This window comes from Perca fluviatilis, chromosome 4 (genome assembly GCF_010015445.1).
Source record: "Perca fluviatilis chromosome 4, GENO_Pfluv_1.0, whole genome shotgun sequence".
Taxonomy (NCBI): Eukaryota; Metazoa; Chordata; class Actinopteri; order Perciformes; family Percidae; genus Perca; species Perca fluviatilis.
In genome coordinates, this window is record NC_053115.1 from 28,800,525 (window position 1) to 28,814,046 (window position 13,522).

Here is a 13,522-nt window from a genome sequence, read left to right on the forward strand (position 1 = left end):
TCCAACCATTGTCATACATTGTGAACCTCCAGTAATAATGACTGACCATTAACTGGATCAAAACTTTAGCTCTCATGAGGGTGGGAGGTTTTCTGGGGGGGGGGCAGCTGTTTCCTGAAGTGTGCCAAATCCCTTTGGAGAATTACTCTGCTGCTGGTTGGATGGATGTCATTCACACTTAACTCTTTGCCCCAGCGCTTTCCCACACTCCGTCTATTAGCAGTAAAGAGGAATGTGCCCCTCTACAAATGGATCTTTGAGGACCCTGTGCACAAGCAGGGTGTGCCACCAAGGGAAGAGGATGAGGCCCCTAAAAATAAATTAAAAAAAGACCCATTAAGGTTAATAGTTGGTACATAACAATACATACAACTACAGAGAGAAGGCATTTTATGAATAAATTGCGGTGTGAATGCTGGATGTTGAAAAACTAAACCGTGATTTGCCTGAAACATATAAAAGATATGAGAAAGATGAATTAATGGTAGAAAGTCCCAAGTGTCCAGACTGGTTTACAGTTTGAATACAGTTCCTGAGTTGGAAAAGGTTGTGGATTACTTAGTTATTCAAAGAATAAATTAGTTGTCAATTATTACATTATTTGCAAACTACTTTAATAATCACTTTGAGTCATTTCTTTTTAATTCTCTGGTTCCAGCTTTTAAAATGCGAGTATTTTCAGGTTTTCACTGTTTTTTGAAACAGTGAAAGAACTAGAACGTGACCAACATATTTCACCAATTTTCTGACATTTTATAGATCAACTAACAAAGTTAGTTTAATCAACAATGAAAATAATCGTAAGTTGCAGCCCTAGAGTTTATACGTTCTCTCTGTGCCTGTGTGTGTGTTTTCTCATGGTGCTCCGGCTCCCCCCACAGTCCAGTAACATGCAGGTTAAGTTTACTGGTGACTCTAAATTACCCATAGATAGGTGTGAATGGGTGTCTGCTTCTGTCAGCTCTGTGATTAACAGGCCACCTTTCCAGGCAGTACCTTAATCTCGCAATGTTAGCTGAATCACAAAGAATCACATTTTTATCATCATAAGGGCACGTATGAAGAAAAATAACCCAAGACAACAAAAGTTTCAGCTGGCAGTTTTTGTTTATTCACCAATGAATAGTTAGCCATGAAGTATGAAAGCTCCAACTAGAGGTGATGATACATCACAACAACAACTTGTAGATTTCTACAAGACACACTGTACTCTGAGAGAGTAAAGGAACAACTGTCTTTATGAAAGACAACGATTTACAATATTTGAGGACACAGTTCTCAGTTTTTTCTTTTTTCCCCCAAATTGTTCAACACATTTTCACTCAGTGAACAAAAGACAAAATTAGTCAAAACTGACCTTACAACAGGTCACATTGTTCTTAATAACCTCTGAATTCAATTACATCTTAAACAATAACATTGTCACCTGAAAACTGTGACAGTGTGACATTAAAGAAACCTTTTACAGTAAAAGGATAAACATTGTGATCTTAAAACAGATAATTTTTCAATAATCACAAAGTGAGGGAAACCCATTATGATTAAATGTCCATAAAAAGGACAAATAATATTTCGATCAATTCAAAATCATCAATACCTATCAAGAGGTAATAAACATCTCCATCTGCCAACACATGACATGGAGGGAGTCATAATAATAATAGTATCACAGGGAAATTGTGACATTAAGCAAACCTTTTAGAAAAAAAGAGAAACATTTGGATCTAACAACAGATCAGTTTTGAGTAATCGGAGAGATTAAAGTGAGGTAAGTCCATGGGGACAATATGTCCATAAAAAGGACAGTTAAAGTTTCTGATCAAAATGATCAATAACAATCAAAAGATAACAAATGTTACCATAGCTTATAGCACCAATACATGAAGTACAGTGAAGTATAATAATAATAATAATTGCTGATGCAATCAGATTTGCTTCATGCAACATGCATGACCAGATCTTCTCTTTCTTAAGTTGAAAGATATTGGTGATGTCATTTCCTCAGGAAATGTCATCTTACAGAAAGAAAACAATCACAAACTACAACCTTCTGTACAATCAGAAGAACAAGTCCATAACATTTGAAAGACTTGAGTCCAGTAATCTTTGACCAATATGGTCATCTCAGTTTGTCTGGTAGTAACTCCAGTCTGTAGGTGTCTACCACGGCCTCCAGACGGCGCTGTTGACTGGACTCTTCTCTTTGGTGATGCTGGTCTGGACTGTGGAGCTCAGAAGAGAGAAGTCAGCCTCTCTCAGGTTGTTGTCAGAGGAAGACTGCAGCTTGTTGATGTGGTTCAGCAGTCTTCTCTGCTGTTGATTCTGCTGCTGCAGCCGTCTCAGGACACAAACTGTCCTCTCCAGGATGTCTGCTTTCTCCAGCTTGGAGTCTGGCTGCTGTTTGAGGAACTCTGGACTCAGGAGAGACTTGATCTGCTCAATGCTGCTGTTGATTCGCTCTCTGCGTAACTTCTCCACCAGAGGCTTTCTGAGGTGCAGGAAGAAGAATAAAGTCATTAATAAACTTATTCTGGAGTGAAGTGTTAGCATGAACAAAGACAATGTCTCATTGACAATATTTAAATCTTCTTGAAACTTCAATTTACCTTGTGGGTCAGAGTCAGATGCTCCTGAGAATCGGTCATTGCTGCAGTGATTGTAGGTGCCATGTCTGGATCTCTGTGCTGTAGAGGTCTCTGTAGAGAGAATCTGATCTCTTCTGGCTTCATCCCTCCTATTTATAGTCCCACATCTCCATATGAATGTGTGGGTCTTGGTCTGGCTGGAGTTTCTCACAGTCTCAGCCAATCAGAGAGCTTGGTGACACAATTATGATGCCACACTCCGAATGGTTTTATTGATGTGAGGACAATGGTTAGATCTCAGGGGAATAGGTGGTGGTGGGGGGCGGGGCTGGGGGGGTGATGGAGAGAGACTCACAGAGCTCTGTGTGAATCTGGGAAAGTGGTGACCCTGTAGAGAGAGCAGATCTGCTGCCTGATGCTGGGATCAATGACTTTGACTGAGCACACGCTCATCATCTCATCACACACGTGAGACACTGACTAGGAGTTGCATCTAGAGTAAAAAGTACAGTAGCTTATATTTTACTAAAATAAATAAGCACTGCACATATATTTTTGTGTCTTAATGCTTTGATTGTGCCATAACATAAGTGCCATTCCTGTAATTTATCCTCCATGTTTTCTTCATAATTTAGTTACATTTTTGATGTATTATGATGAAATTTTTTAAAATTTTTAATAGAATGAATACAGTACATGTTTAAAAAAAAAAAAGAACTATTCTGGTCAGGTATTTAAACGACTGAAATGTCCATGATAAATTCACAACGTATTTATAAAAACCTGAGAACAACAATCAGTTTTCTGTCCAGATGTTTCACATTCTTCTGACTTGTGTCTTGTAGTCAGTGTGGGTAGAAAGTTGGTCTCAGTTTCCCACACTGACTCCTTGAATGCTCTGGTCAATGAACAACAAAAGGACTTTGAATGGAGCTTCTGTGACTGATACTGGATGTGTGTTGTAGTAGAAACAGAGCCTGACGTCACCAACCATCTGGAGGGAAAGAACACCATTGGCTGCTTCTGACAGTCTGTAAAATTTTAAATAGTCAATAAAATGTTACAATGAAGGGGCCTGCTCAAAAAATGTATCAAATTATTTTTGCTAACTTCCAATCGATTACATACATTTTGACCATTTAGTCATTACTGTGCTGTTGTATCAGCATCTGAATCGAGACTTCGGCTCTATAGATGAGGGTGGGAGGTAGAGGCAGCTGTTTCCTAAAGTGTGCCAAATCCCTTTGGAGAATAATCTGCTGCTGGTGGGGTTGAGATTGATATTCATGCTAAACTCTGATCTCCAGAGTTTCCCACACTCCGTCCATTGAAAGATATTAAGTCGTGTGCCTAAATCTAAATAGACCTTTGGATTATCCATTGTTAAAATGTGTTTGCCATAACATATTTTTCTTTCTTATCTTTACATTTTACAGCTCAAAACTTTTAACTTAAAATTATATAAAAAGAAAAATCAGTTGGGTTGGAAACCAGAGCAAACATCACATACTTTATTTAAATACTGGAAATTCCTGTATTGTTAATAAAACAATATACTGTACACTGAGGTCAAAATATTTTTTTCCTTGGCTGTGGGTCATATTCTGCCAGCAAAACCTGTGTGGTATCAATACTGAACAATTTTCTTTTTTCTATCGTCTTGTGTTTAATGGCATATCATAAGGCTGGAATCCTGAAACACACCAAATGTTTTATATTTGAAGTTACCAATAAGAAATTACTTTTACAGTTTACCCTAAAGAAACGTGTTGAAGGACTTTGCTAGGTCATTTTTTATCATAGGAAGAAAATGTTGAAAACATTGGGTCTAATCTATGATTTGAAACAGATTAGGAATGTAACAGTTTTGAGGAGCCAGAGTCTCTTTTAATCTCTGTCCCTTGAGGGCAAAGGTCTGGATCTATTGTCCCACAGGGCTCTGTGAGTGAGTCTCCTCTGGTTTCCCACACTCTGTCCTTTCACTGCTTTCAAGGAGGAACAATAGAAGTGTGTCTTATTATGCCTCTCATTAGAGACAATGTCTGACCTCTTTAAAGACAGAAATTGTTTACTTTAAACGTTTTACATTAAAGCACCCACACCTGACAGTTATACCAAAATCATGTTGTCTTAAAAAACCATTAGAAATTTACATTTTCTAATTTGGTCAGATGACTTGATTTACGGAAAATAAGTGACCTAATTTCATGATAAATGTATAGGAAACCATATAAAACAATGAGGTACATTTACATCAACTGGTATGTTAAGAGATGGCACGGTGCTGCAATGGTTAGCACTGTGGAGTCACAGCCAGAAGGATCTGGGGGTCAAACTGACTGGGGCTTTCTGTGTAGACTTTAGAGCTACAAAGCTTAATCAATGAATAAATTAGTTGTCAATTATTACATTATTTGCCAACTATTTTATTGATCATTTTGAGACTTTTTTTATTTTATTCTCGGATTCCAACTTTTAAAATGTGAGTATTTTCTAGTTTTTTCGAAACAGTGAAAAAACTAGAAAATGACCAACATTTTTCACCAATTTTCTGACATTTTATAGATCAACTAACAAAGTTAGTTTAATCAACAATGAAAATAATCGTAAGTTGCAGCCCTAGAGTTTATACGTTCTCTCTGTGCCTGTGTGTGTGTTTTCTCATGGTGCTCCGGCTCCCCCCACAGTCCAGTAACATGCAGGTTAAGTTTACTGGTGACTCTAAATTACCCATAGATAGGTGTGAATGGGTGTCTGCTTCTGTCAGCTCTGTGATTAACAGGCCACCTTTCCAGGCAGTACCTTACTCATAATGTTAGCTGAATCACAAAGAATCACATTTTTATCATCATAATAAGGGCACGATAGAAAAAAATAACCCAAGACAACAAAAGTTTCAGCTGGCAGTTTTTGTTTATTCACCAATGAATAGTTAGCCACAAAGTCTGAAAGCTCCAACTAGAGGTGATGATACATCACAACAACAACTTGTAGATTTCTACAAGACACACTGTACTCTGAGAGAGTAAAGGAACAACTGTCTTTATGAAAGACAACGATTTACAATATTTGAGGACACAGTTCTCAGTTTTTCTTTTTCCCCCAAATTGTTCAACACATTTCACTCAGTGAACAAAAACAAAAAATAGTCAAAACTGACCTTACAACAGGTCACATTGTTCGTAATAATCTCTGAATTCAATTACATCTTAAACAAAAACATTGTCACCTGAAAACTGTGACAGCGTTGACATTAAAGAAACCTTTACAGTAAAAGGATAAACATTGTGATCTTAAAACAGATGATTTTTCAATAATCACAAAGTGAGGGAAAGCCCATTATGATTAAATGTCCCAAAAAGGACAAATAATATTTCGATCAATTCAAAATCATCAATACCTATCAAGAGGTAATAAACATCTCCATCTGCCAACACATGACATGGAGGGAGTCCAATAAAAGTATCACAGGGAAATTGTGACATTAAGCAAACCTTTTAGAAAAAAAGAGAAACATTTGGATCTAACAACAGATCAGTTTTGAGTAATCGGAGAGATTAAAGTGAGGTAAGTCCATGGGGACAATATGTCCATAAAAGGACAGTTAAAGTTTCTGATCAAAATGATCAATAACAATCAAAAGATAACAAATGTTACCATAGCTTATATCACCAATACATGAAGTACAGTGAAGTATAATAATAATAATAATTGCTGATGCAATCATATTTGCTTCATGCAACATGCATGACCAGATCTTCTCTTTCTTAAGTTGAAAGATATTGGTGATGTCATTTCCTCAGGAAATGTCATCTTGCAGAAAGAAAACAATCACAAACTACAACCTTCTGTACAATCAGAAGAACAAGTCCATAACATTTGAAAGACTTGAGTCCAGTAATCTTTGACCAATATGGTCATCTCAGTTTGTCTGGTAGTAACTCCAGTCTGTAGGTGTCTACCACGGCCTCCAGACGGCGCTGTTGACTGGACTCTTCTCTTTGGTGATGCTGGTCTGGACTGTGGAGCTCAGAAGAGAGAAGTCAGCCTCTCTCAGGTTGTTGTCAGAGGAAGACTGCAGCTTGTTGATGTGGTTCAGCAGTCTTCTCTGCAGTTGATTCTGCTGCTGCAGCCGTCTCAGGACACAAACTGTCATCTCCAGGATGTCTGCTTTCTCCAGCTTGGAGTCTGGCTGCTGTTTGAGGAACTCTGGACTCAGGAGAGACTTGAGCTGCTCAATGCTGCTGTTGATTCGCTCTCGCGTAACTTCTCCACCAGAGGCTTTCTGAGCTGCAGAAAGAAGAATAAAGTCATTAATAAACTTATTCTGGAGTGAAGTGTTAGCATGAACAAAGACAATGTCTCATTGACAATATTTAAATCTTCTTGAAACTTCAATTTACCTTGTGGGTCAGAGTCAGATGCTCCTGAGAATCGGTCATTGCTGCAGTGATTGTAGGTGCCATGTCTGGATCTCTGTGCTGTAGAGGTCTCTGTAGAGAGAATCTGATCTCTGCTGGCTTCATCCCTCCTATTTATCATCCCACATCTCCATATGAATGTGTGGGTCTTGGTCTGGCTGGAGGTTCTCACAGTCTCAGCCAATCAGAGAGCTTGGTGACACAATTATGATGCCACACTCGAATGGTTTTATTGATGTGAGTACAATGGTTAGATCTCTGGGGAACAGGTGGAGGAGGCTGGGGGTGATGGAGAGAGCCTCACAGAGCTCTGTGTGAATCTGGGAAAGTGGTGACCCTGTAGAGAGAGCAGATCTGCTGCCTGATGCTGGGATCAATGACTTTGACTGAGCACCGCGCTCATCATCTCATCACACACGTGAGACACTGACTAGGAGTTGCATCTAGAGTAAAAATTACAGTAGCTTATATTTTACTAAAATAAATAAATAAATAAGCACTGCATATATATTTTTGTCTTAATGCTTTGATTGTGCCATATACAACATAAGTGCCATTCCTGTAATTTATCCTCCATGTTTTCTTCATAATTTAGTTACATTTTTGATGTATTATGATGTAATTTTTTAAAATGTTTTAATAGAATGAATACAGTACATGTTGTTTAAAAAAAAAAAAAAAAAAAAAAAACTATTCTGGTCAGGTATTTAAACGACTGAAATGTCCATGATAAATTCACAACGTATTTATAAAAACCTGAGAACAACAATCAGTTTTCTGTCCAGATGTTTCACATTCTTCTGACTTGTGTCTTGTAGTCAGTGTGGGTAGAAAGTTGGTCTCAGTTTCCCACACTGACTCCTTGAATGCTCTGGTCAATGAACAACAAAAGGACTTTGAATGGAGCTTCTGTGACTGATACTGGACGTGTGTTGTAGTAGAAACAGAGCCTGACGTCACCAGCCATCTGGAGGGAAAGAACACCATTGGCTGTTTCTGACAGTCTGTAAAATTTTAAATAGTCAATAAAATGTTACAATGAAGGGACTGGCTCAAAATTTTTGCCAATTATTCTTGCCAACTTCCAATCGATTACATACATTTTGACCATTTAGTCATTACTGTGCTGTTGTATCAGCAACTGAATCGAGACTTCGGCTCTATAGATGAGGGTGGGAGGTAGAGGCAGCTGTTTCCTAAAGTGTGCCAAATCCCTTTGGAGAATAATCTGCTGCTGGTGGGGTTGAGATTGATAATCATGCTAAACTCTGATCTCCAGAGTTTCCCACACTCCTCCATTTAAAGATATTAAGCCGTGTGCCTAAATCTAAATAGACCTTTTGATTATCCATTGTTAAAATGTGTTTGCCGTAACATATTTTTCTTTCTTATCTTTACATTATACATCTCAAAACTTTTAATTTAGAACTATATAAAAAGAAAAATCAGTTGGGTTGGAAACCAGAGCAATAATCACGTACTTTATTTAAATATTGGAAATTCCTGTATTGTTAATAAAACAATATACTGTACACTGAGGTCAACATTTTTTCCTTGGCTGTGGGTCATATTCTGTCAGCAAAACCTGTGTGGTATCAATACTGAACAATTTTCTTTTTTCTAGCGTCTTGTGTTTAATGGCATATCATAAGGCTGGAATCCTGAAACACACCAAATGTTTTATATTTGAAGTTACCAATAAGAAATTACTTTTACAGTTTACGCTAAAGAAACGTGTTGGAACAATAGAAGTGTGTCTTATTATGCCTCTCATTAGATACAATGTCTACGGAGCCCCGAAGGTGACATGGAGGAAAAAAAAGAAATCAATATGGATATGCTGGACTTTTGTGCTGCTTATGGATGTTTGAACGAAAGAAAACAGCAAGGGATAACATTTCACAGGTGAGAATGTGTTTTATGATATATATGCCACCTTCGACCTACAATCTGAGCTCCAGTGGCAGCGGGAGGCGGGAAGCGTCTCTTTCCCCAGGCAGGAACACATCTTCATGATCTTGAGTTTAGTGTTTGCCCCCAGTACATGTATTTCTTTTTTTTCTTCGGTTTTTTTTTTCCTCCATGTAACCTCCGGGGCTCCGTACATTATAACTTGCATGTTGCTAAATGAAAATCTAGCAAGTGCCATTGATGTAATTTATTCACTATTTTGTCTTTAATATTTTAATAATACTTTTCCACTTTTCATTTCATTAAATTTGGCTTTTTCATGAATTGAAAAAATGAAAATATTTCTGTAATTTGATTTTTTATTCAGGTATTAAAAATAGTGTGATGCCTATAATGTTTTTAAAACCTTGAGAACGACAATCAGTTTGCTGTCCAGATGTTTCACATTCTTCTGACTTGTGTCTTGTAGTCAGTGTGGGTAGAAAGTTGGTCTCAGTTTCCCACACTGACTCCTTGAATGCTCTGGTCAATGAACAACAAAAGGACTTTGAATGGAGCTTCTGTGACAGATGCTGGCTGTGTGTTGTTATAGAAACAGAGCCTGACATCATCAGCCTTCTGGAGGGAAAGAACACCATTGGCTGTTTCTGACAGTCTGTAAAATTTGAAATGTTGGTGAACAATCTATCATAAAGTATCACCAATATAATTTATCCTCTCATATTTTCAGTTTCCAACCATTGTCGTACATTGTGAACCTCCAGTAATAATTACTGACCATTAACTGGATCAAAACTTCAGCTCTCATGAGGGTGGGAGGTTTTCTGGGGGGGCAGCTGTTTCCTGAAGTGTGCCAAATCCCTTTGGAGAATTACTCTGCTGCTGGTTGGATGGATGTCATTCACACTTAACTCTTTCCCCCAGCGCTTTCCCACACTCCGTCTATTAGCAGTAAAGAGGAATGTGCCCCTCTACAAATGGATCTTTGAGGACCCTGTGCACAAGCAGGGTGTGCCACCAAGGGAAGAGGATGAGGCCTCTAAAAATAAATTAAAAAAAGACCCATTAAAGTTAATAGTTGGTACATAACAATACATACAACTAAATAGAGAAGGCATTTTATGAAGAAATTGCGGTGTGAATGCTGGATGGTGAAAAACTAAACCGTGATTTGCCTGAAACATATAAAAGATATGAGAAAGATGAATTAATGGTAGAAAGTCCCAAGTGTCCAGACTGGTTTACAGTTTGAATACAGTTCCTGAGTTGGAAAAGGTTGTGGATTACTTAGTTATTCAAAGAATAAATTAGTTGTCAATTATGACATTATTTGCAAACTACTTTAATAATCACTTTGAGTCATTTCTTTTTAATTCTCTGGTTCCAGCTTTTAAAATGCGAGTATTTTCAGGTTTTCACTGTTTTTTGAAACAGTAAAAGAACTAGAACGTGACCAACATTTTTCACCAATTTTCTGACATTTTATAGATCAACTAACAAAGTTAGTTTAATCAACAATGAAAATAATCGTAAGTTGCAGCCCTAGAGTTTATACGTTCTCTCTGTGCCTGTGTGTGTGTTTTCTCATGGTGCTCCGGCTCCCCCCACAGTCCAGTAACATGCAGGTTAAGTTTACTGGTGACTCTAAATTACCCATAGATAGGTGTGAATGGGTGTCTGCTTCTGTCAGCTCTGTGATTAACAGGCCACCTTTCCAGGCAGTACCTTACTCTCGCAATGTTAGCTGAATCACAAAGAATCACATTTTTATCATCATAATAAGGGCACGTATGAAGAAAAATAACCCAAGACAACAAAAGTTTCAGCTGGCAGTTTTTGTTTATTCACCAATGAATAGTTAGCCACAAAGTCTGAAAGCTCCAACTAGAGGTGATGATACATCACAACAACAACTTGTAGATTTCTACAAGACACACTGTACTCTGAGAGAGTAAAGGAACAACTGTCTTTATGAAAGACAACGATTTACAATATTTGAGGACACAGTTCTCAGTTTTTTCTTTTTTCCCCCAAATTGTTCAACACATTTTCACTCAGTGAACAAAAGACAAAATTAGTCAAAACTGACCTTACAACAGGTCACATTGTTCTTAATAATCTCTGAATTCAATTACATCTTAAACAAAAACATTGTCACCTGAAAACTGTGACAGCGTGACATTAAAGAAACCTTTTACAGTAAAAGGATAAACATTGTGATCTTAAAACAGATGATTTTTCAATAATCACAAAGTGAGGGAAACCCATTATGATTAAATGTCCATAAAAAGGACAAATAATATTTCGATCAATTCAAAATCATCAATACCTATCAAGAGGTAATAAACATCTCCATCTGCCAACACATGACATGGAGGGAGTCCTAAAAGTATCACAGGGAAATTGTGACATTAAGCAAACCTTTTAGAAAAAAAGAGAAACATTTGGATCTAACAACAGATCAGTTTTGAGTAATCGGAGAGATTAAAGTGAGGTAAGTCCATGGGGACAATATGTCCATAAAAAGGACAGTTAAAGTTTCTGATCAAAATGATCAATAACAATCAAAAGATAACAAATGTTACCATAGCTTATATCACCAATACATGAAGTACAGTGAAGTATAATAATAATAATAATTGCTGATGCAATCATATTTGCTTCATGCAACATGCATGACCAGATCTTCTCTTTCTTAAGTTGAAAGATATTGGTGATGTCATTTCCTCAGGAAATGTCATCTTGCAGAAAGAAAACAATCACAAACTACAACCTTCTGTACAATCAGAAGAACAAGTCCATAACATTTGAAAGACTTGAGTCCAGTAATCTTTGACCAATATGGTCATCTCAGTTTGTCTGGTAGTAACTCCAGTCTGTAGGTGTCTACCACGGCCTCCAGACGGCGCTGTTGACTGGACTCTTCTCTTTGGTGATGCTGGTCTGGACTGTGGAGCTCAGAAGAGAGAAGTCAGCCTCTCTCAGGTTGTTGTCAGAGGAAGACTGCAGCTTGTTGATGTGGTTCAGCAGTCTTCTCTGCAGTTGATTCTGCTGCTGCAGCCGTCTCAGGACACAAACTGTCATCTCCAGGATGTCTGCTTTCTCCAGCTTGGAGTCTGGCTGCTGTTTGAGGAACTCTGGACTCAGGAGAGACTTGAGCTGCTCAATGCTGCTGTTGATTCGCTCTCTGCGTAACTTCTCCACCAGAGGCTTTCTGAGCTGCAGAAAGAAGAATAAAGTCATTAATAAACTTATTCTGGAGTGAAGTGTTAGCATGAACAAAGACAATGTCTCATTGACAATATTTAAATCTTCTTGAAACTTCAATTTACCTTGTGGGTCAGAGTCAGATGCTCCTGAGAATCGGTCATTGCTGCAGTGATTGTAGGTGCCATGTCTGGATCTCTGTGCTGTAGAGGTCTCTGTAGAGAGAATCTGATCTCTGCTGGCTTCATCCCTCCTATTTATCATCCCACATCTCCATATGAATGTGTGGGTCTTGGTCTGGCTGGAGGTTCTCACAGTCTCAGCCAATCAGAGAGCTTGGTGACACAATTATGATGCCACACTCCGAATGGTTTTATTGATGTGAGTACAATGGTTAGATCTCTGGGGAACAGGTGGAGGACTGGGGGTGATGGAGAGAGACTCACAGAGCTCTGTGTGAATCTGGGAAAGTGGTGACCCTGTAGAGAGAGCAGATCTGCTGCCTGATGCTGGGATCAATGACTTTGACTGAGCACACGCTCATCATCTCATCACACACGTGAGACACTGACTAGGAGTTGCATCTAGAGTAAAAAGTACAGTAGCTTATATTTTACTAAAATAAATAAGCACTGCATATATATTTTTGTGTCTTAATGCTTTGATTGTGCCATAACATAAGTGCCCTTCTTGTAATTTATCCTCCATGTTTTCTTCATAATTTAGTTACATTTTTGATGTATTATGATGTAATTTTTTAAAATGTTTTAATAGAATGAATACAGTACATGTTGTTTAAAAAAAAAAAAAAAAAAAAAAAAAGAACTATTCTGGTCAGGTATTTAAACGACTGAAATGTCCATGATAAATTCACAACGTATTTATAAAAACCTGAGAACAACGATCAGTTTGCTGTCCAGATGTTTCACATTCTTCTGACTTGTGTCTTGTAGTCAGTGTGGGTAGAAAGTTGGTCTCAGTTTCCCACACTGACTCCTTGAATGCTCTGGTCAATGAACAACAAAAGGACTTTGAATGGAGCTTCTGTGACAGATGCTGGCTGTGTGTTGTATTAGAAACAGAGCCTGACATCATCAGCCTTCTGGAGGGAAAGAACACCATTGGCTGTTTCTGACAGTCTGTAAAATTTGAAATGTTGGTGAACAATCTATCATAAAGTATCACCAATATAATTTATCCTCTCATATTTTCAGTTTCCAACCATTGTCGTACATTGTGAACCTCCAGTAATAATTACTGACCATTAACTGGATCAAAACTTCAGCTCTCATGAGGGTGGGAGGTTTTCTGGGGGGGCAGCTGTTTCCTGAAGTGTGCCAAATCCCTTTGGAGAATTACTCTGCTGCTGGTTGGATGGATGTCATTCACACTTAACTC

At 38.0% G+C, this 13,522-nt stretch overlaps 2 protein-coding genes and 1 pseudogene across 2 annotated transcripts; all 3 read right to left on the reverse strand.

Annotated features, from left to right (window-relative positions):
• Positions 1–1,088: 1,088 nt before the first annotated feature.
• LOC120557448 (protein hairy-like) lies at positions 1,089–2,729 on the reverse strand. The gene is made up of 2 exons (XM_039797770.1): positions 2,607–2,729; positions 1,089–2,493 (listed from the first exon to the last, which is right to left on the reverse strand). The coding sequence occupies exons 1-2, from the start codon at positions 2,727–2,729 to the stop codon at positions 2,161–2,163; spliced, it is 456 nt and encodes a 151-aa protein (XP_039653704.1). The 3' UTR covers positions 1,089–2,160.
• A 3,443-nt stretch (positions 2,730–6,172) lies between these two features.
• On the reverse strand, positions 6,173–7,111 carry LOC120557441 (annotated as a pseudogene).
• A 3,668-nt stretch (positions 7,112–10,779) lies between these two features.
• On the reverse strand, positions 10,780–12,372 carry LOC120557437 (enhancer of split mbeta protein-like). Its single transcript, XM_039797760.1, has 2 exons — positions 12,250–12,372; positions 10,780–12,136 (listed from the first exon to the last, which is right to left on the reverse strand). The coding sequence occupies exons 1-2, from the start codon at positions 12,370–12,372 to the stop codon at positions 11,804–11,806; spliced, it is 456 nt and encodes a 151-aa protein (XP_039653694.1). The 3' UTR covers positions 10,780–11,803.
• Between the last annotated feature and the right edge of the window lie 1,150 nt (positions 12,373–13,522).

Bases quoted from the DNA above. Each gene is read 5' to 3' on its own strand.
- LOC120557448 (XM_039797770.1), bottom strand. From the start codon at position 2,729: ATGAAGCCAGAAGAGATCAGATTCTCTCTACAGAGACCTCTACAGCAC. The intron at 2,494-2,606 runs GTAAATTGAAGT...TTCTTCCTGCAC, and splicing joins ATCTGACTCTGACCCACAAG to CTCAGAAAGCCTCTGGTGGA.
- LOC120557437 (XM_039797760.1), bottom strand. From the start codon at position 12,372: ATGAAGCCAGCAGAGATCAGATTCTCTCTACAGAGACCTCTACAGCAC. The intron at 12,137-12,249 runs GTAAATTGAAGT...TTCTTTCTGCAG, and splicing joins ATCTGACTCTGACCCACAAG to CTCAGAAAGCCTCTGGTGGA.